The sequence below is a fragment of the Daphnia pulex genome, chromosome 6 (assembly GCF_021134715.1).
Source record: "Daphnia pulex isolate KAP4 chromosome 6, ASM2113471v1".
Taxonomy (NCBI): domain Eukaryota; kingdom Metazoa; phylum Arthropoda; class Branchiopoda; order Diplostraca; family Daphniidae; genus Daphnia; species Daphnia pulex.
In genome coordinates, this window is record NC_060022.1 from 3,905,508 (window position 1) to 3,922,875 (window position 17,368).

Here is a 17,368-nt window from a genome sequence, read left to right on the forward strand (position 1 = left end):
GTTTAATAGAGTGTCGGGGATTCCTATATATAGAGTAGCGAGTCGCGCGAAAAGAGGGTGATGTTTTATTAATCGATGAAACGCCCGTCTTTGTTTCAGATTATCTATTAAATAGCAAAGAATACGAGTTTTCTTAGAATAGCCTTAGTGCAATTAAAGTTCATTTTTTCATTTATCTAAATTTAACTTCGTTCGCTTGATAGTAACATTTATATTTTACAATGGAAACGTATAGCATTAAGTAAAAAAAAAAACTTTTGATTATAGAATTTGTTAGTAAATGTGTTAACAAAGAGACTTATTCTTGTCATGTTTACTTATAATTATAGTTTACCTTTAAACTTTTTCCAGAGATTCTTGTCTCTGCATTTCTCAGACCGATGACCGACTCTGAAGTCGTCTAGTGGAAAGCGGCCGATTCTCATTGCCCAATTCAATTACGTCCGCCCAACAAAAGCGGAAGGAGGGCGTGAGGAACGCTTCCGGAATGATTTTATTATTGACTAGACCTTTACTATCTTACTTTCCATCTGAGTATTGTGATACATTTATGTTTCATTTTGTGTTATTATTGATTCCTACGGTGTATTGCTGTGTCACTCCGTAGAAAAGGGATATACCCCATAGACCGTCCGATTCCCTCTAAAGTTTGAACAAGGTTACACTCTGGTCGCGATCACAAGGTGTATAGCTCACATTTCTTCCTGTAAGAGCGCAAGTAAAAGACTTAACATGTGTAAAAGATTCCGTGTCCCGTCTTTGTTTCGAGCAGCATTCGCTGAATTCATTGGCACCTTCATCTTGGTTGTAAGTTTTATTTTATTTGAACTAAATCATTTGCAATCTATATCAACTTATCAACGTGAAATTATTAACAGGTCATCGGGAACGGGAGCATAGCGCAATCGCAGTTAACAAATGGCGAAAAAGGTGATTACTTCACCATTAACTGGGGATGGGCTTTAGGGTGTTCGCTGGGAATTCTTATTTCCTCCAATATATCAGGTATAAAAAAGAATATACAGTTACCTAATTTCATTTAGTGAACTACAATATTGTTAACTATTAGGGGGCCATTTGAATCCAGCCGTGACACTGGCACTTGCACTAGTTCGTCATTTCCCGTGGAAAAAGTTGCCGGTGTATTGGTGTGCACAGTATCTAGGAGCTATGGCCGCTTCTGGGACCGTCCTTGGAGTCTATCACGGTAAAATTAAAATGAAAATCAATCTGCGAGTCTAGACACATGTAAGTAGTTCAACCTTCAATTTTCTGTAGAGGCAATCTTGGTAGGAAAAGTCGACGGGGAATTTCGGATCAGAAAGAACATTACCGAACCCGGTATGGCTTCTATTTTCGCCAATTACCCAGCCCCATATTCATCGGCTAGCATTGGACTGGTCGAAGAGGTATTATATCTAAATTAATGTTTCAACCGAATTACTATTTTTAATCATGGAATGACGTGTCAGATATTATCGACCATGATCTTCATGCTCGTGATATGTGTGGTGACGGACAAAAGGTATTCAAACGTGCCGAATTTCTTGCAGCCACTCTACATCGGCTTCACCTTGTTGGCCATCGGGGTCGCATACGGATCGAATGGAGGTTACGCTCTCAACCCGGTATGTGTGCTGTTGGTCCATTTTTCGTCTGTTCATTATCGTGACTTTTGCATTTGTGTTATCAACAGGCTCGTGATTTGGCTCCCCGTTTGGTCACCTTTCTTGGTGGGTGGGGGCTAGGTGTATTTAGGTGAGCATTTTAAACAATCGACGTAATTCATTATTCTGTTAAAGTCAAAGTAAAATTTTATCTGCGTCAGTTTTCGGGATTACAATTGGTTCTGGATCTTTTTGGTCGGTCCGCACGTTGGAGCCATTCTGGGCGTTTGCATATTTCACTTCATTTTGAAAAAAGGCCAAGCAGATCCCGCTGAAATGGTTTCATCCATAACAACTTCGTCAATTGATTCGCGCCACTGGCAGCACTTCAACACGCATCTGCCAAATGCAGAGCAACAATCGCACTATCAATTCCCAGAAGAAAGCCACAAAAGCAGAGACTCCTATAACACGAAAACACTGTGAAATTTTCGGCTAATTGTCTTTTATTATCCGCACTCGGCCAAAACTGATTTGTTTGGTACTAGCGTTGAGATATTCGTTGCTGTCACATTCTTTTAATTCAAACGAGAAGATGAAACTTAATTGCGCATGTGATAGACACACGGAATGAATACACATATACACACATTGTTGAATATGGAAGAGTACAGCGAATAAAGGTCGTCTTGTCGGCAATCATCTCTAGAAAACCTGTCTTGTTGTATACATCTTGGGCGCTATTCGGGTCACAGATGTGCGTGCTATTCTAACACAGCACACACACACATATGAGAGGGTAGATGAAAGATAAAAATCACTTTCGTCCATCGTCTGGTCACGACCAACTATCATGCAGTCGATCACCCGTCAAGGTACATCCAAAGCACAGTCACGCTAGATTGAATGACTCATTCGAAATAGACGCGATAGGTAGGTACCGTTAAAAAATTGAATTTATCCAGCCCCACCGCAGTATATAGGTACTATTAATATTTTTGAAAATTATTCGTGCCACGTTCGCTTTTGTCCTTTTTTTTGGGTTTGAATCTCAAGGGAAAACTCTCGATCGTTTCCTTTCTTTTTTTCAGATAGGAACTCGTCAAAACTGGAAATTCCAAGTATTCTATAACTTAATTGATGTGCACCGTTCCCTCATCTTCCCACAGCGACCCAAACCATATTAATGGAGAATTGCGCAACAATCGAATTTCTGTCCTCGAAAGGCTTTAGCGATTTTTGACATGTCGCAGATGGATTAATATGCATTAGTTTGCAGTGTCCAGCATCGTGTTAGTTAGATAGCCGTTCTTAACACTCTTTCACCGCTGTCTTCCAACGGAAGATTTGTCAATTTTGAGGTGGTGATTTTGTGAGTTGGTTTGTTATCATTCTGTTTCAGTTGACGTAACAATCAAGCACGACCTGATCGTTGACGGATAACAGGATTGAAATGCACCGGTGCCTTTGCAACGTCCCACAACTAGTTCGTGCAGCCTTCGCCGAATTTATTGGCACCTTCATTTTCGTTGTGAGTTTCGCATTCATTCATTCACCATATAACTCAACCGTGAATAATTCAAAATGCGATTAGTTTTGAAATCTATTTTACGTTTATTGTATTAGGTCATCGGGAACGGGAGCATTGCTCAGTCCCATTTGAGCAAAGGCAGAAAATCCGAGTACTTCACTGTTAACTGGGGATGGGCTTTAGGATGTTGTCTTGGAACTCTAATTTCGGTCAAAATATCAGGCGGCCATTTGAACCCGGCGGTGACGATGGCTCTCACACTCGCCCGCGATTTCCCGTGGAAAAGGCTGCCAGTTTATTGGATCGCCCAATATCTCGGGGCTCTGGCCGCATCTGGGACTGCCCTCGGTATCTATTACGGTAAATTTGAATGAAATAACATCCAATAAGTCATGGGCATAATTTGTCAGATCAATAATACGGATATAATGTGCCATACATTTTTAAATACAATTTTCTGTATATAGAATCGCTCGTTCAAAGTAAACTCATCGGCGAGTTCCGTCCATGCAAGAACACGACGGAAACGGCGGCCGTATTATTAGCCAACTTCACCGGTCATTCCTCCTTCCACGAGTCAGTTTATACTGGATTAGTAGAACAGGTACTATGTCAAGTGTAAAAATATGATTTTAGTGGCATCAAGATAATTCAACCGTCTTATTCTCTATAATACACAGATTTTATCCACGATGATTTTCATGTTAGTCATTTGCGTGACAACGAATGCAAATTATTCGAATGTGCCGTCATTCCTGCAGCCGGTCTACATTGGTTTCGCTTTAATGGCGTGTGGCATATCCTACGGCTCCAATGGCGGTTACGCTCTCAACCCGGTAAACGACAGTACAGCACGGTCGCGCTAACAAATAATTTCAATTCACTATATCAAAACTCTTCTTTTCGGTTTTCAATATGACGTCACGGCGTCAACTTCAGGCACGCGATTTATCTCTTCGTCTTGTTTTTTATCTCAGTGGTTGGGAGGCAAGCGCTTTCAGGTGAATATTTCATTATTATTTGTGATATTGAATTTATTTTTTAATTGGGATAAAACGTGGAACTCGGATTCACGATTATATTTTTAATTCATCGTAGTTTCCGGGGCTACAATTGGTTCTGGATCTTTCTGGTGGGACCGCACGTCGGAGCACTCTTAGGAGTGGGAGTCTTTCACGTCTTTCTGAAGACTGAGCTCACGGACTGGGCAACTGAATACTATGTTTCCAGTCTGAAACGCTCAGCAAATAAGCCAGTATTAGTTGCCGAGCGATCTGACGAATTGGGTTTGAGATCGCAGTGGCGTCTGCAACGCTCCAACGTCAACCTTGTAGACTCGATGGTCTCCACAAAGTTTATCGAGCTGGAAAGTCGCAGCCCAGGTGCCAGAAGATCATCAAGGTCATCTCAAATCAGCACGAAATGGATATGAAATGTGTTGTCAACTGTAACCGAATTTAAAAAATACTTATGCTGATATCGCCATATAGAAAATAAAGCTTTTATTTTATCTACAACATTTATGCCGTTGTTGGAATCATTATATCCTTTTGGGAGAGGAAATAAGAGATCAGCTAGACAACAAGGTTACAAATTGAAAATAATTAAGAAAAAAAGGCCAAAGGTGTTATAGCCGAAATCAGGTAAATAATTCGTGCCTAATTTAACTCTCGTGACTTATTAGCTTCGCCCCTCAGGCACGCAATTGCGCTCAAGTGCTCAAAATCCGTTACCTCGTCCGTTACCTTTCTCTTATCTCGTGTACAGGTTTTTTTTTGGCCATTTTCATGTTTTACAGTACACACGTCGTACACCCATGCACTTTTGTTTTGGCCGTTATTTAAGGACGTTTTTTTTTCTTTCTGCGTGTACACCCGTTGGAGCGGCGGGTATAAAAAGGGCCGTAAAGTGAATTCACTGCTCTTCAATCTCAGTCTCTTCTCAAACAATGAAGGTACTACATTTGTTTGTCTAGCCGAATAGAAAATAGTTGTTTCATTCTGTATTACAATATCCACTAACGAAGATGTTTGTTTAATTACTGCTGTGCCAACCTATTTTAGATTTGGCTTATTGTCGCTCTTTTGGCCGTTGCCACATCTGTTGCGATTGCAGCAGTTGCGGCTGAAGCCGATTCGACCAAGACCGCCGCTACTAAAGTCATTGAAGCTGAAACTGATCTTCCGCCAACTTCCACCGACGTCGCCGGAGATGACGATGAAGGTTCCGAGACCACGACGGAGTCTGTGAGTTACGTTCATAACAATTGATTTTTGGAATATTTTCCAAATCAAGGGAATTAACATTACCATTACGTGATTAGTCAACAGCCGAGGATGAGAAGAACGAAAAAAAGAAGATAAAACACGAAAAGAGCGAACCTATCAAGGAAGGTGAACCAGAAGAAGAAGACGAAGGTGAAAACGAAGAGGAAGAAAACGAAGAATCCGAGGAAGGAGATTCAGATGAAGATTCCGAAGAAGAAGAATCCAAAGGAAAAGAGAGAAAAAAGACCAAAATTGAATCCGAAGAGGAAGGTACTGATCATCACAAAGAAGATGCTGGTAAAATTAAATTCCCCAAACATCAGCCTCCTGCAGAAATTCCAACTCGTTCCAGGACTTTTGTTGCACCTGCTGCTGCTGCTTCACCTGTCGCTCAGCCGGACAAGACTCGAGAGCCAAAATGGTATTTCAACTCGCCAAACTCACAATCGACCGACGTACAACCTAAAGCTAAAGTAGAAAGCCCGAAATTTGATTTCACCGAAACCTCGACCCGTGCCGCCGTCCATCATCAAGTCTGGTCCTCCTCGGCCAGGCCCGTTGCCAAATCGGTTGCAGTTGAAACTCGTCCAGCGACGACCCGTCCGACGGATGTTACTCCATCCGACACGCGCAAGCCTCATCATCCTAAATGGTTTTTCAACACAGCCAAGGAAAAATCGTCTGCTGCTGATGGATCAACTAAAATAGAAAGCCCCAAACCGACAGCCATCTTTGAAATTCCGACTCGAAAAGCTGCTGCTGCCGCCATTTCAATCCCGTCTTGGCCACCATCCATTACCACGGCGAAGCCCGCATCACCGGTGGTTGCATCCAACGAGCCCGCTGATTTCTCTCACTCGGACAACCGCAGGTCTCATTCTCACTGGTATTTCAATACGCCGTCAAAGCCTTCTGATGGATTCGCTAAGAAAGAAAGCAATAGCAAACCGGCTGCCATTGAAATTCCGACCCGTAACGGACGACCTGCTGGCTCGTCCCATCATGCCACTCAGCATCCGTGGACTCCGTCCAGCAGCAACTGGCCAGTGGCTTCGGTGCCCGTTTACAAGCCCGTGCTGGAAGTAACTCCGCCTCCCCCTCGCAAGCAATACCCCAGATGGTTTTTCAATATTAAAAGTTAAGATCACTCCAAGGTGAAATTGACCGTCAGAAATTCAATTATGTCACTGAAAATCGGAAGAATAAAATTGCCTTAGTTAATTCGGAAATATTCAAGTGTCTTTCTAGATAGGTGACTTCGTGTGAGCATTTTAATTTATTTTAACGTAAAAAAGTGCATGTCAAAGACTACATATTGCGATTAAAAATTACTCAATTATTCCACATTTTACGTATGAACCTGCTGGTCCAAAACAGTTGGTCGAAAAGAATCTGCGGGTTACTAATTTTTACTTTTATCTTGACTATAATAGGAGGGCACAGTGTACTTGATGAGACGAATAATTTGATAAAATAATCCGGATTCGTTCGTAGTTGTCAAGCGCGGGTGAGAAAACCGCTTTTATCGCTTTTGAGTTGTTTGGATTTAGGGGTCGATTTAGGATTTAGGTGGTCGATTCAGTTTCTATCGATATCTTAGCATGGCTAATTAGAATATTAGTGTCGTCTGCTGACTGCTTTCGTTTTGTTAATTTGTTCAGTTCAGTTGGTTCAGTCTTTTTTCTTCAGTGTTCGAAAATGAGACGAAGGTATACGATGCTTTAAGAGTAAGACAATAATAAAACAATTAACAAAGGAAAGAAAACGATCACTATTTTGGAAACATACACGTGGCTGCACGAAAAATGAAATTACAAAAATGTGATTGTCGTGTGAACTCTGTGTTGTCGCGGCTCTTTATGGAATAGTTTGATACACACTTCATGCCATGTTCCATGCTGTTAAGCAGGTAGCTGGAAAGATAAAACCAAGTTATGGGAGCTTAAATAGAAGAGAAATCTATTCCAAATGTGTGAAATTTAGTTTCTGACTATAGCTTTTATCATGTTGATGCCGTGTTGATGCATGTGGCAGTTTTGTTTGCTCTATGTAACTTTTTTCCTTTTTGCAGATTTGAGGTCTGAGCCAACCATCATAACCACAACTCCACAAGATATTCAAGTTCACAACAGGAAATGCAAGTTTTGCTGATGTTGACCTGTCGCCAGCAGCAATCTCACTATCACTTAATGATTGGTAATGATTTTCGCTATTTTTATTACTGTGACCTGCAAGATAAATATTTTAATGATGCGTGGCTTGCTTGAATGCAGTGAAATCTTAAATTCTCCTGTTAATTCACCATAGGATTTACCCACTATCTTGTTTACAACTTTTGCTTACTTGTTGTTTCTGCAACAAAACAAATATCGTAATCCATTTTTTAATTTTTAATTTAGATGCACAGTATCCGGTTTGATTGGAGACAACTACCGAGGCCGAGTTACGTATCTCTTATCTCCCTTTCTTCAAATCCCCGCTGTCCTCGTGTACGTCCATGTGAGTGTGGGTGTATTCACGAGGACCTGGGATTTTCGTATCCCGCCTGTTGGTCGATTCAACTTCTCTGGAGATGGATGGAACCGTGTGGATGCCTGGCCGTATTTCCCAGGCTTTAAGGTAGGAAAAAAGTATCCTTTATTCTTCTTTTCTGATTATTTGGTGGCGTTGTATATTTTTCTTGACGTAGTATGGAGTACGATTATTCCTGAGCTAGTCGCTTGTCTGGCACTGTTTTCTCTTGCCGTTTTTTGTTGACTCAGTATATAAGGGCTCATTTGTAGTACTGTAGGTCAGGCCCGGTTTCGTACCTCACAACTTTGTCTGTGGGTACAAACAATCAAATTCAAAAATATTTTAACGTTAACACAAGCGAAGTGCATGAAAAAATTTTACGACCAGTGTAGGGACTTGCCGGCACCTTCTCGTTCAATTTACATTTCACACAAGCTAGGTGTTGACCTGCTGGACCGTAGATCTATCACTAAAAAAAAGGTTGATGTACAAGGATGCTATGTTTTCAGATTTTCCCACGTTCTATGTACTATGTACATCTCTCAAATGCACTCATTAGGTAGTATATAGAAAGTCATCGTTTGGACTTGACCCACAAATTCTGGAATCAGGCCGGATGCATACATTGATGAGATTGATGAGTCCCGCGATGACAGCATGATGAGAGACTTCCCCAAGGTTAACGAGACTTTCTTGGAGTAGGCGGTGAAATTCGTGATGAGTGAGCGCGCGTGTGTGAAGGTAAACTGTGTTAAATCGGGACGACCCGAAAAAAAAGGGTCATCACGGCGCTGCAAGGGGGGAAATAAAAGCCCAGCAACTAAACAATGGATCTTTCAAAGTGATGGCGTGCATTCTATTTTTATTCGATTTTAATTAGAGACGTAATACGTAAAAATTAAATGGTGTAAATTGAATTGAAGGTGTGAATTGGCTGGAGGGTGCGGTTACAATAACAACTTGGCGCTGAACAGTGCGATTAGAATAATTGACGGCGTAACGACAGTGGCTTTGCTGGTGGGGGCAGTAGCATTAGGATCCTTCCACATGTCCAAGTTTATCGATGGGATGATGCTACACTGTTGTTTACCGTTGTCACTACGATTCAAACGTCATCTTTTAAATCCTTGTATGGCTATTTTACGAATTTTCTTTTTTACCTTATCGGGGCTCGGAAAACATTTGGCTGGATAGTGTTTATATCTCCGTTGTTGTTGTCGCACATGATTCGAGCCAAACTGGCTGATTTTCGAATCTCGTCATATTGCCCTGTTAATTCAATTAGAATTCGCAATGGGAACAGCATGGAAAAGACTAGAAACTATAATTATTACCTGTTGACAACGAACTGATTTGATTTGTGACATCGTAGAAATAGCGATCGTTGTTCTTAATGATGGCGAATTGGTTGGCTATAATACAGAGTGCCGTGGGTCCTAGCACAGATCCGGCAACAGGTTTCGAGGACTCGGAAAGGCAGCCGATGTACAAGTCGATATCGTCAACCGAATCGTAAACTGATTTCAGGTTATCAATCGTCTTTAAATGCAAACGAAATACGTAATTAAAATTTTGCGAAATTTCTTGAATTCCTTAATTAAAAAAAAAATGAACCTGTTGCTCGATTTCGTTTGAGAGATCTTCGAATGAAGCTGCTTTCGACAGACCACAAAAGGCTCGAACGGTATTGTAGTCCGGAATTCCGTGTTCTCTACCTCGTTGCACGTTGAGCGACACCAAATCCATTCCAAAACCATTCGACCCCCTATTACCGTTCGTCCGGACATAAAAAACGTTTTTTAAAAAAATTACCAGGTTGTAAATTTTGTTTTCTAAACTTACTTGAATAGAAGATTAGTTAATTGGGATGTGTATTCAACGTCTACGCTGGACGGAACTTGTTTAGTTAGACCACGTATGGCATTGTCAATGAATCCCGGTTGGGGCACCATGGAAGAGTTGAAGAAGGAGTTGCTCAGCGTGAAACTTTGATCGGTGACCTCTTGATTGTTTTCGTCATAAAGACTGCGCAAGTAATTAGGAATTTAGAACACAAATTAATTAGGGGAAAAGTGCAATCTTACACTAGAGATCCTTGAACTTGAGAATGACCGATGCGGAAGGCAGCGGCTGCGAATTCGTTCAATATCGAAGGATTGACAGCAGTTTCTTCGTTGTATTGAACTCCCACCGTCGACGGTTTCAATTTAAAGTCCTCCATTGCCTTTTCGCCTATGAGTTTAGAGTGTAAAGATAACAATACGCGGCTTCTGGAGACATTTGTAATCGATCGTTTGTAATGATATACCTAGCATGGCGGGTAAATATTCGTTGTACGTAATGTGTTGTAGTTCCGCAACGACAATGCGTCGAGTCTCTTGAAAGAGTGTCTCTTCGTCCCACAGAGGATTGAGTTTTTTCAGAGCTCTGGCGATTCTATTGTGTTCGCGCATCATTAACGTGTGTATGATGGTCAACTGCGGATTCTCAAGGGCTCTGGCGTCACCTGAAAATAACCGAATTTATACTGTCGGTATAAACAAGAATGTTAGAAATAAAATACCGGCGAAATAGCAAGTAGAGCAGCCGGGCCTGAGAGGTAACAATTCCTTGCCATCAGTGGTCGAGTATTTTAGCAGACCCTCCTCTCCAACTCTCAAATTATTTAATTCGGATAAAGAGCTTCCATAAACCATTGATCCGTCCAGCCAGTGAGTTATGCTGTTCAACTATTGCCGAAAGACAACCCAAACATGTAGCTCATCGATTGCCCATAGAGTAACAAGCTAATTTTGTGAGCTTACCTGTTCAGCGTGTCCCAAAGTGCAGCTGTAATCACCTCCGATGTGTGTACGAACGAACGTCATGCAAGTCTGGTTATACTGACTGTAAAATCTATCGTCTTCTGGGATGTGAATCGGCAAACAAAACGGATGAAGGAGTTCGGCGTCTAAGGGCCCCCCGCTGGTTACGTTGCAGCACTGAGGGGTTTTTCCATCCGCTTTTTATAATTTGTAATTTTATTAGGGATAGAGTTCATCTTTAGCGGCAAACAACTTTTATTTATTTTTCTCTCTTACCTGAAGTAAAAGAAGAAGACTTGGTCATATCGTGGGTAATGAACTGCCCCCACGTCATCAGAACCAAAGTGTAATCGTCTGAAGTTCTAGTGGGCCGTTGGATGACTGTTGTGCTAATGACACGGGGACTTGTCAGTTCGGTACCGTTAACCGCTTTCCGTGGCTCATAAACACCTTTGAATCAATCATTCAAGTGAAATAACACGGTCTAATAGTAACAATCACAGACTGTTTTAACGTGTATTACCGTCGGCGTATGCGTTGGGCAATATGCGCTGAAAAGGTGTGTTCGCTTTTCCCCATTGCGGATGGACTTGGTTATGGCACGACCCGTCAATAGGTTGGTATTTGCTGGGCGCTGAGCAGGTGGTAGAATCTGGGCAGGAAGCCTTCAGGTCCGTGTTTGCCAACGAAAAAAGTGGGAGTTCTCTTCTGGCCTCGTCTGCGCTCCAATTAAATCTATGAATGCACAGCTTAGATATTAGTATTGAAATGGGAAAACGTAATGGAGCTAGTATATTCTAGGAAGTTTTTATTTTCTATTACAGCAAGGTACATCCATACTTAGCTTTCACTAGAGATGATGCAGCCAGGATTCGACTCGCATTTAGGGTGGAGTCCCTTTGTTTCGATCCGGCGTCGGCAGATACCATAAGCGAGTGCAAATGAGCTGATGTGCCACGGTTGACCGTCAACCCCTTAGCCAATAAACGACGTTCGAGTTCCAACATGGATTCCACTTGGGCCAGAGCCTCTGAAGCGATTTCTTGCAAGTTGGTCGTTTTTGGAACGTCATTCTGGAAAACATTTTAATGAAAAAGAACGTGAATCTACTTGTATTTAGCGATTTGAATTCGCACAGAATTTAACCAAAAAACTAGCGTAATTGAATAACTTACCGAAAACGCCATTGTAGATAATAAGGATGAAGAGATTGCCAATAGCAACCAAGAAGTTATGAGTTTCGCCATGGCACAAATTGAATTGTTGGTTTGGCAGTACGATTTGAATTCTTTTATCGCCCAAACTCTCCATTTATAGTAAAACAAAGTCCTATCCTCAACAGCACATCCTAATTGTGATTGTAAAAATTCGGTATGTAGCTGGCTGGCGTCATATAGCTCTAAACGTCAAGATCAGATCAAAGGTTCGGTTGAGTTGTTGACACAATCACTCTTCCATTTATTCGAGCAAAAAAAAAAAAAGAAAATTAAACGCCAGGATAATGTTATTCAGCAAACAACTTTTATCACTTAATCTTACGTGCTCATGACGCAGTGACAAGTGTAAACTTGGATGAGGAAAAAATGTAGTTGAGTTATGGGGGTTTTACGTCGGTCAATTATAGGTTTGCGGTGATAAAAAAAGTAAATTTAAAACGACGCATTAGGCTGTAAAAAAACAGGTGTTCGAAATAATAAACTAATGATTGGACTCGGTAGTTTTTCAACAATAGATAACAGAGGCAAACAATTAAAGGTCCAGACAGAATTACCGAATGCATAAACGGGGAAATTTTGACGTGTTGACATGTTTTTCTTTATCGTATTCTTGTTGGACAAGCCCATTTTTCCTCAACAGATATTTTCACCTACAGCCGTGAATGTGTGTGTTTTATTTTAGTGTGGAATCAGAAATGTCTGAAAAATATCTGGTCGTGTCAGATAGCATGCGTAGTGGATTGTTTCGTATCCACTGGATTCTGGAAGATGCCACGGAGGAGACGGAGGAGGATGTACGAATCTACAAGAAAAAGTTCCAGCTGAATGGATCTCAGCCCGGCCGAGTTTACACTATCACGTACGAGTACAGTCGCCGTCGTGGGCCCGGAACCATTGCCGTCGAAGAGTCCGGATGCAGCAACTTTTCCGGATCGAAAAGAAAATATTTACCAGAACAAGAAGAGAAATCGAACGAATTGGCAGACGTTAACCGTTCTAAGGTAAAAGCATCTCAGAAACCGATTTGCATGTGGATTTACCTTGGATCAGATTCCAGTGAAATCAAACTGGTTGAAAATTCCGACAAATGGGAACGAACAGTTTTGTGCTTTCCGAATCCGTCCGAAGTCGTTATACTTTGGGTGGATTTTGGCACAAGCCATTCGTTCGAAAACACCATTTTCAAAGGATTGAAAGGCATGTTCGACAAACAAAGTCAATGCGACGTCCAATTCCAGTTGAAAGGCGACGAAATGGTCGGCGCTCACACTGTTATCCTATCGGCCGTCAGTCCTGTGTTTGCCACAATGTTCGAGGAGTCGAAGGTACGCCAACTCAAGATAGACATCGAAGTGGACGTTTTCCGGCAGCTGTTGATCTACATGTATTCGGGCAACGCTCCTGATTTGAAGGAGGAGAACATGACTCAGAAACTTTGGGAAGTCGCTGCCAAGTATGAAGTAGAGACACTCAAGAGAGAATGCGTTGGCGTGCTGCTGGAACGGGTGAGAATCGACAATGCCATCCAGCTTCTGATTTGGAGCAACCTGCACTCGATCCCGGAGCTTCTCGTCATCACCATCGAATTTCTGGCTGAACATTTTGAAGCACTCAGTTCCCGGCTTGAGTGGATTGATTTATTCGAAAATCAGCTGGGATTATATTTACTCATAGCAAAGCGCATACCCGTTCTTACTGTTTAAAACGATGATCCATTTGAAAATAAAGGCCTTTAGTACAATTCTATATAACTTTTTTTTTCTGTTCGCAGCTTTATTACATAATAATTGTTTACATCCTTCACGTTTTTTCCCCCTTTTCCTTCCTCGACGGTTATTATAAATAAATTTTATGATAAGCGAAGACAAGAGGGTTGGAAGAGTGCGACAATAATGTCACACTCTTTTGACGTAGTTATCTGTAGTTTATTTTGACAGGTGCAATTTCTCTTTGTTTGTCGTTTTTTATGGATACAAAATATGTGCAGTATATGTAGCGATGATGATGACCTTTATACCAGGCGCCAGGCGCTTTATTTGACTTCATCTGAAACTGTATTTTATGACGTTGTTGCTTTTGATTAGGAAAGTTAAAGTCGGGTACAGGCTTAAGGAAATATATAACATTACCGAAGCGTTCGTCCGGGAGATTTTTGTTTATTCCTCGCGATAAAAGATTTTGATTAAATCGGGGCTGCACAACAATAAACAGGGGAATTTACCAAGACGCAGTAGAGACCATCAGTTCGTGCAGAATTAGTGCAATCATATCGATGCTTGCCTAACCACAGTGAGGTTCTTAAAAGATTATTGCACAATTCATCCCAAGGAAGCCAGAATCGATCAGAATGAATTCCTGTCTCAAACTCATTGTGTTTTTGTATTGGGCGAGTAAGTCAAATTTAAATTTGAAATTTATCCCAATTTTAATTAGACTGTTACAAATCATTTCAAATAAATCCTAATGTGTTCTTACTTTTACTCAATTAAACACGCTTAATAGGAATTATTAGCTGCCAAGTTAGCACTTCAAATTTCAAATACAAACAACTGCTTGTCTGTCCGGCCAAATGCGTCTCCGGATATTCACCGGATTATTGTTGGCCGGAAGCGCAGGCGGATAGCAAGTCCTCTGAGAACTGCCCACCCGGATTTATAGGAACAGCAACCTGGACCTGCGGTATTGATGGTCAATGGACGACTCTAACTCCCGATCTCAGGTAAAGATGCACTTGCTAAAAAATTTACTTTCACAATCAAACTGTCATTCGCTTAAATTTAGTAACTGCGTCAATCCGATTGTTGGAAATTCTATCAACCATGCCAACGCCAATATCACGGATGGTGAAAATCCAAGCGAGTCATTGAATTTTCTCACCAAGGTCCTTAACGAAAACGAATTAGAATCCGGCAACATTGCCCAGCTCGATCAGACAATCCGTTTAGCTTTTGACAAACAGACCGTTCTAATGACTGCCAATTCCGACTCGAATTCACGCGATTCGAGTAGTAAGGTTTTCGCCAAATCTGTGATTGACTTGTACGACATCATGTTTGTCAACGCAAAGGCGTTTTGGGGTTTGCCGTGGATTCTTCGTAGTGAGGCTGTCGATCGAGTGCAGAAGAACGTCGATGATACTTTATTTCTCCTGGCTGAAAATCTCATCGATGGGATTTATCAAAACTATGGACCAAATGTTAACCTACGTAAGCTGAAAATAGCAAAATCTAGCTATATTGGTGTTATTACTGTATTAATGAATTAATGAATCATGTTGGACTCTTTGTCTCTTTGTCTATTTGTCACAGTTGTACAAGTGGAAAACAGACCTAAACTTTACTACTACGACAAATCGTACACGTACGCAGCAGGTGGTAACGACCGAATGACTCTTCCAGCCGGATTCTCTTCAGCGGTCAACGACAACAACACTCTCCTCTATTGTTCCACTTTTCCTGCGTTCCAAAATATTCTCTACGGCGATGCGTTGACGTGAGTATACATACTCACGACAAATATTTATTTCAATTGGTCTACATTTCAGTATTTGTTTTTTTTTAGACAATTGATGTTGGAATCCAAACCGGTGAGGCAAGTCTTGGTGTCAAAGGTGGTCGGTGCCTCACTAGGTCAACCAAACGGAAGTAGTATTCATTTAGCTGACGATCAAGCCGAGATCCTGTTGAGCACGTTGAATTTGGATGTCTACGACGTCGATGAGAAGAGCGTCAGATGCGCTTATTGGAATGTTTCGACTCAAGACTGGTCGTTTGACGGATGCGTTGTGGCTACCAATAGTAAATCCGTCATATCCACCACTCGCTGGTCAATACATTTTAATTCCCTGTCTTGATTACAGATAAATCAGCCACTGTCTGCCGCTGCGATCATTTGACCAATTTTGCAGTTTTAATGGACATCAACGGCGTTTTTCAAAACCAAGTAATTTAGAGAAAATAAATTCAGATGCCTGACTTATAATTCAATCTAATGACTTTTATTTTTCAGACGACGTCCGCCCTGGATTACATCACAATAATCGGCGAAAGTATTTCAATCGTTTGTCTGACGCTGTCTCTCATTCCCTTTTACTGGGTGCGAACTTTGCGACGCGATTTCCGCTTTGTGGTTCACCGAAACCTCTGTTTAAACCTTCTCATCGCCGAAATTCTCTTGTTGGCCGGAATTGACGCTACTGCCAACCGGGATCTCTGCCTATCCATCGCCGTATTCCTGCACCTGTTTTTCCTGTGCGCTTTCAGCTGGATGTTTATCGAAGGTCTTTACATGTACATCATCATCACCAAAGTAACTTAGTTGTATATGTTTTTGATCGTACATGTAATTTTACTAAATATTTGGTTTCAAGGTTTTCAACGATAAAGGATTAAAACGCCGGATATACTACATCATCGGGTACGGAGTACCTGTTTTAACTGTTACCATTACTCTAGCCGTAACTAAAACGGAAGCTTACCTCGGCGATCCTTTTTCATAGTAAGTTCATTCCGTGTTAAGATAAAGTAACGATTACGCGACTTTTTACTTATTGTGGTACAGTTGCTGGTTGAGTTATGAAAATGGGGCAATATGGGCCTTTGCTGGACCGGTTGCAGCCGTTGTTTTGGTAAGTTTTCGTCAAAATTGATATACAACTATGAAAAATGAATTATTGAGAGTAATAATTTTAGATGAACTTGGTGTTCCTAATATTGGTACTCTGTGTCACGTTCAAATCCATCCGCAGCACAATCGGGAAAAAAGAGAATAAGCAAAACTTACGATGGATCATGGGATCGATTTCTCTCACTTTTATTCTGGGTATTACTTGGGTCTTTGGTTTCCTTTACTTCGGACAAGGCACCATGATATTTGCTTACGTATTCACCATCCTGAACTCCCTGCAAGGATTGTTCATTTTTATCACATTATGCGTGATGAACAAAAAAGTGCGCAAAGACTTGGTCAGGCAATTCGTCACTAGCCAGGTGAGCCATATAATTTGTGTTCCGTATTTTATAATTAGAGAATAAGTAGATTAATCCCGTTCCACAGAGACTACAACGTGTGGCCCACCGCTTCAATATTGAGCTGAGCGACATGAATACAAACATTTCAACGGCAGTAAGAACCGAAACATGAACAAAAGTTATAGACCAACAATCCCAAGCTCTTTCAACTATCGACCATACGATTTTTCTTAATTCGACGAAGTGTGAAGTATTTAAGACTGTGAAGTCTTGTCAATCATAATGACAACAGATTTTTGGTTCTTATCTTGGTTGATTTTCACCCATTTTATTTTTGTTTCAATCGATTGAAAATAACTTACACTAACAATTTCTCCTTTTTTTTTTAAATATACGACTGATTATACCATACGGCAACCTTGCTGTGACGTCATGCTCAGTAGATAAAAACAGCAACA

General features: G+C 41.2%; 5 protein-coding genes across 5 annotated transcripts; 4 read left to right on the forward strand and 1 right to left on the reverse strand.

The window, feature by feature from the left end:
* Positions 1-653: 653 nt before the first annotated feature.
* On the forward strand, positions 654-2,306 carry LOC124195851 (aquaporin-10-like). Its single transcript, XM_046590457.1, has 7 exons — positions 654-807; positions 879-1,005; positions 1,070-1,207; positions 1,279-1,409; positions 1,473-1,628; positions 1,697-1,758; positions 1,829-2,306. Exons 1-7 carry the CDS (start codon positions 733-735, stop codon positions 2,091-2,093), a joined length of 954 nt encoding a protein of 317 aa, XP_046446413.1. The 5' UTR covers positions 654-732; the 3' UTR covers positions 2,094-2,306.
* Positions 2,307-2,921: 615 nt separating this feature from the next.
* LOC124195852 (aquaporin-7-like) lies at positions 2,922-4,655 on the forward strand. The gene is made up of 6 exons (XM_046590459.1): positions 2,922-3,138; positions 3,234-3,498; positions 3,606-3,742; positions 3,819-3,974; positions 4,078-4,139; positions 4,237-4,655. Exons 1-6 carry the CDS (start codon positions 3,061-3,063, stop codon positions 4,568-4,570), a joined length of 1,032 nt encoding a protein of 343 aa, XP_046446415.1. The 5' UTR covers positions 2,922-3,060; the 3' UTR covers positions 4,571-4,655.
* Positions 4,656-5,001: 346 nt separating this feature from the next.
* Positions 5,002-6,634, forward strand: LOC124195853 (neurofilament medium polypeptide-like). The gene is made up of 3 exons (XM_046590460.1): positions 5,002-5,092; positions 5,202-5,384; positions 5,462-6,634. The coding sequence occupies exons 1-3, from the start codon at positions 5,087-5,089 to the stop codon at positions 6,545-6,547; spliced, it is 1,275 nt and encodes a 424-aa protein (XP_046446416.1). The 5' UTR covers positions 5,002-5,086; the 3' UTR covers positions 6,548-6,634.
* Positions 6,635-8,769: 2,135 nt separating this feature from the next.
* LOC124196156 (chorion peroxidase-like) lies at positions 8,770-11,910 on the reverse strand. The gene is made up of 13 exons (XM_046590969.1): positions 11,899-11,910; positions 11,564-11,796; positions 11,247-11,458; positions 11,000-11,173; positions 10,724-10,920; positions 10,483-10,648; positions 10,228-10,425; positions 10,004-10,151; positions 9,762-9,944; positions 9,534-9,684; positions 9,254-9,458; positions 9,080-9,188; positions 8,770-9,017 (listed from the first exon to the last, which is right to left on the reverse strand). The coding sequence occupies exons 1-13, from the start codon at positions 11,908-11,910 to the stop codon at positions 8,867-8,869; spliced, it is 2,139 nt and encodes a 712-aa protein (XP_046446925.1). The 3' UTR covers positions 8,770-8,866.
* Positions 11,911-13,809: 1,899 nt separating this feature from the next.
* LOC124195854 (adhesion G protein-coupled receptor L3-like) lies at positions 13,810-17,321 on the forward strand. The gene is made up of 11 exons (XM_046590461.1): positions 13,810-14,330; positions 14,443-14,659; positions 14,722-15,146; positions 15,249-15,432; positions 15,502-15,737; positions 15,800-15,882; positions 15,949-16,248; positions 16,310-16,437; positions 16,501-16,567; positions 16,632-16,928; positions 16,996-17,321. The coding sequence occupies exons 1-11, from the start codon at positions 14,288-14,290 to the stop codon at positions 17,080-17,082; spliced, it is 2,067 nt and encodes a 688-aa protein (XP_046446417.1). The 5' UTR covers positions 13,810-14,287; the 3' UTR covers positions 17,083-17,321.
* Positions 17,322-17,368: the final 47 nt, after the last annotated feature.

Bases quoted from the DNA above. Each gene is read 5' to 3' on its own strand.
- LOC124196156 (XM_046590969.1), bottom strand. The intron at 10,649-10,723 runs GTAAGCTCACAA...TTTCGGCAATAG, and splicing joins CTTTGGGACACGCTGAACAG to TTGAACAGCATAACTCACTG. The intron at 10,426-10,482 runs GTATTTTATTTC...GGTTATTTTCAG, and splicing joins CTCTACTTGCTATTTCGCCG to GTGACGCCAGAGCCCTTGAG.
- LOC124195854 (XM_046590461.1), top strand. From the start codon at position 14,288: ATGAATTCCTGTCTCAAACTCATTGTGTTTTTGTATTGGGCGA. The intron at 14,660-14,721 runs GTAAAGATGCAC...GCTTAAATTTAG, and splicing joins ACTCTAACTCCCGATCTCAG to TAACTGCGTCAATCCGATTG. The intron at 16,438-16,500 runs GTAAGTTCATTC...ATTGTGGTACAG, and splicing joins CTCGGCGATCCTTTTTCATA to TTGCTGGTTGAGTTATGAAA.
- LOC124195852 (XM_046590459.1), top strand. From the start codon at position 3,061: ATGCACCGGTGCCTTTGCAACGTCCCACAACTAGTTCGTGCAGCCTTC. The intron at 3,139-3,233 runs GTGAGTTTCGCA...TTATTGTATTAG, and splicing joins TTGGCACCTTCATTTTCGTT to GTCATCGGGAACGGGAGCAT. The intron at 3,743-3,818 runs GTACTATGTCAA...TATAATACACAG, and splicing joins ATACTGGATTAGTAGAACAG to ATTTTATCCACGATGATTTT.
- LOC124195853 (XM_046590460.1), top strand. The intron at 5,385-5,461 runs GTGAGTTACGTT...TTACGTGATTAG, and splicing joins CCGAGACCACGACGGAGTCT to TCAACAGCCGAGGATGAGAA.
- LOC124195851 (XM_046590457.1), top strand. From the start codon at position 733: ATGTGTAAAAGATTCCGTGTCCCGTCTTTGTTTCGAGCAGCATTCGCT. The intron at 808-878 runs GTAAGTTTTATT...AATTATTAACAG, and splicing joins TTGGCACCTTCATCTTGGTT to GTCATCGGGAACGGGAGCAT. The intron at 1,759-1,828 runs GTGAGCATTTTA...TATCTGCGTCAG, and splicing joins TGGGGGCTAGGTGTATTTAG to TTTTCGGGATTACAATTGGT.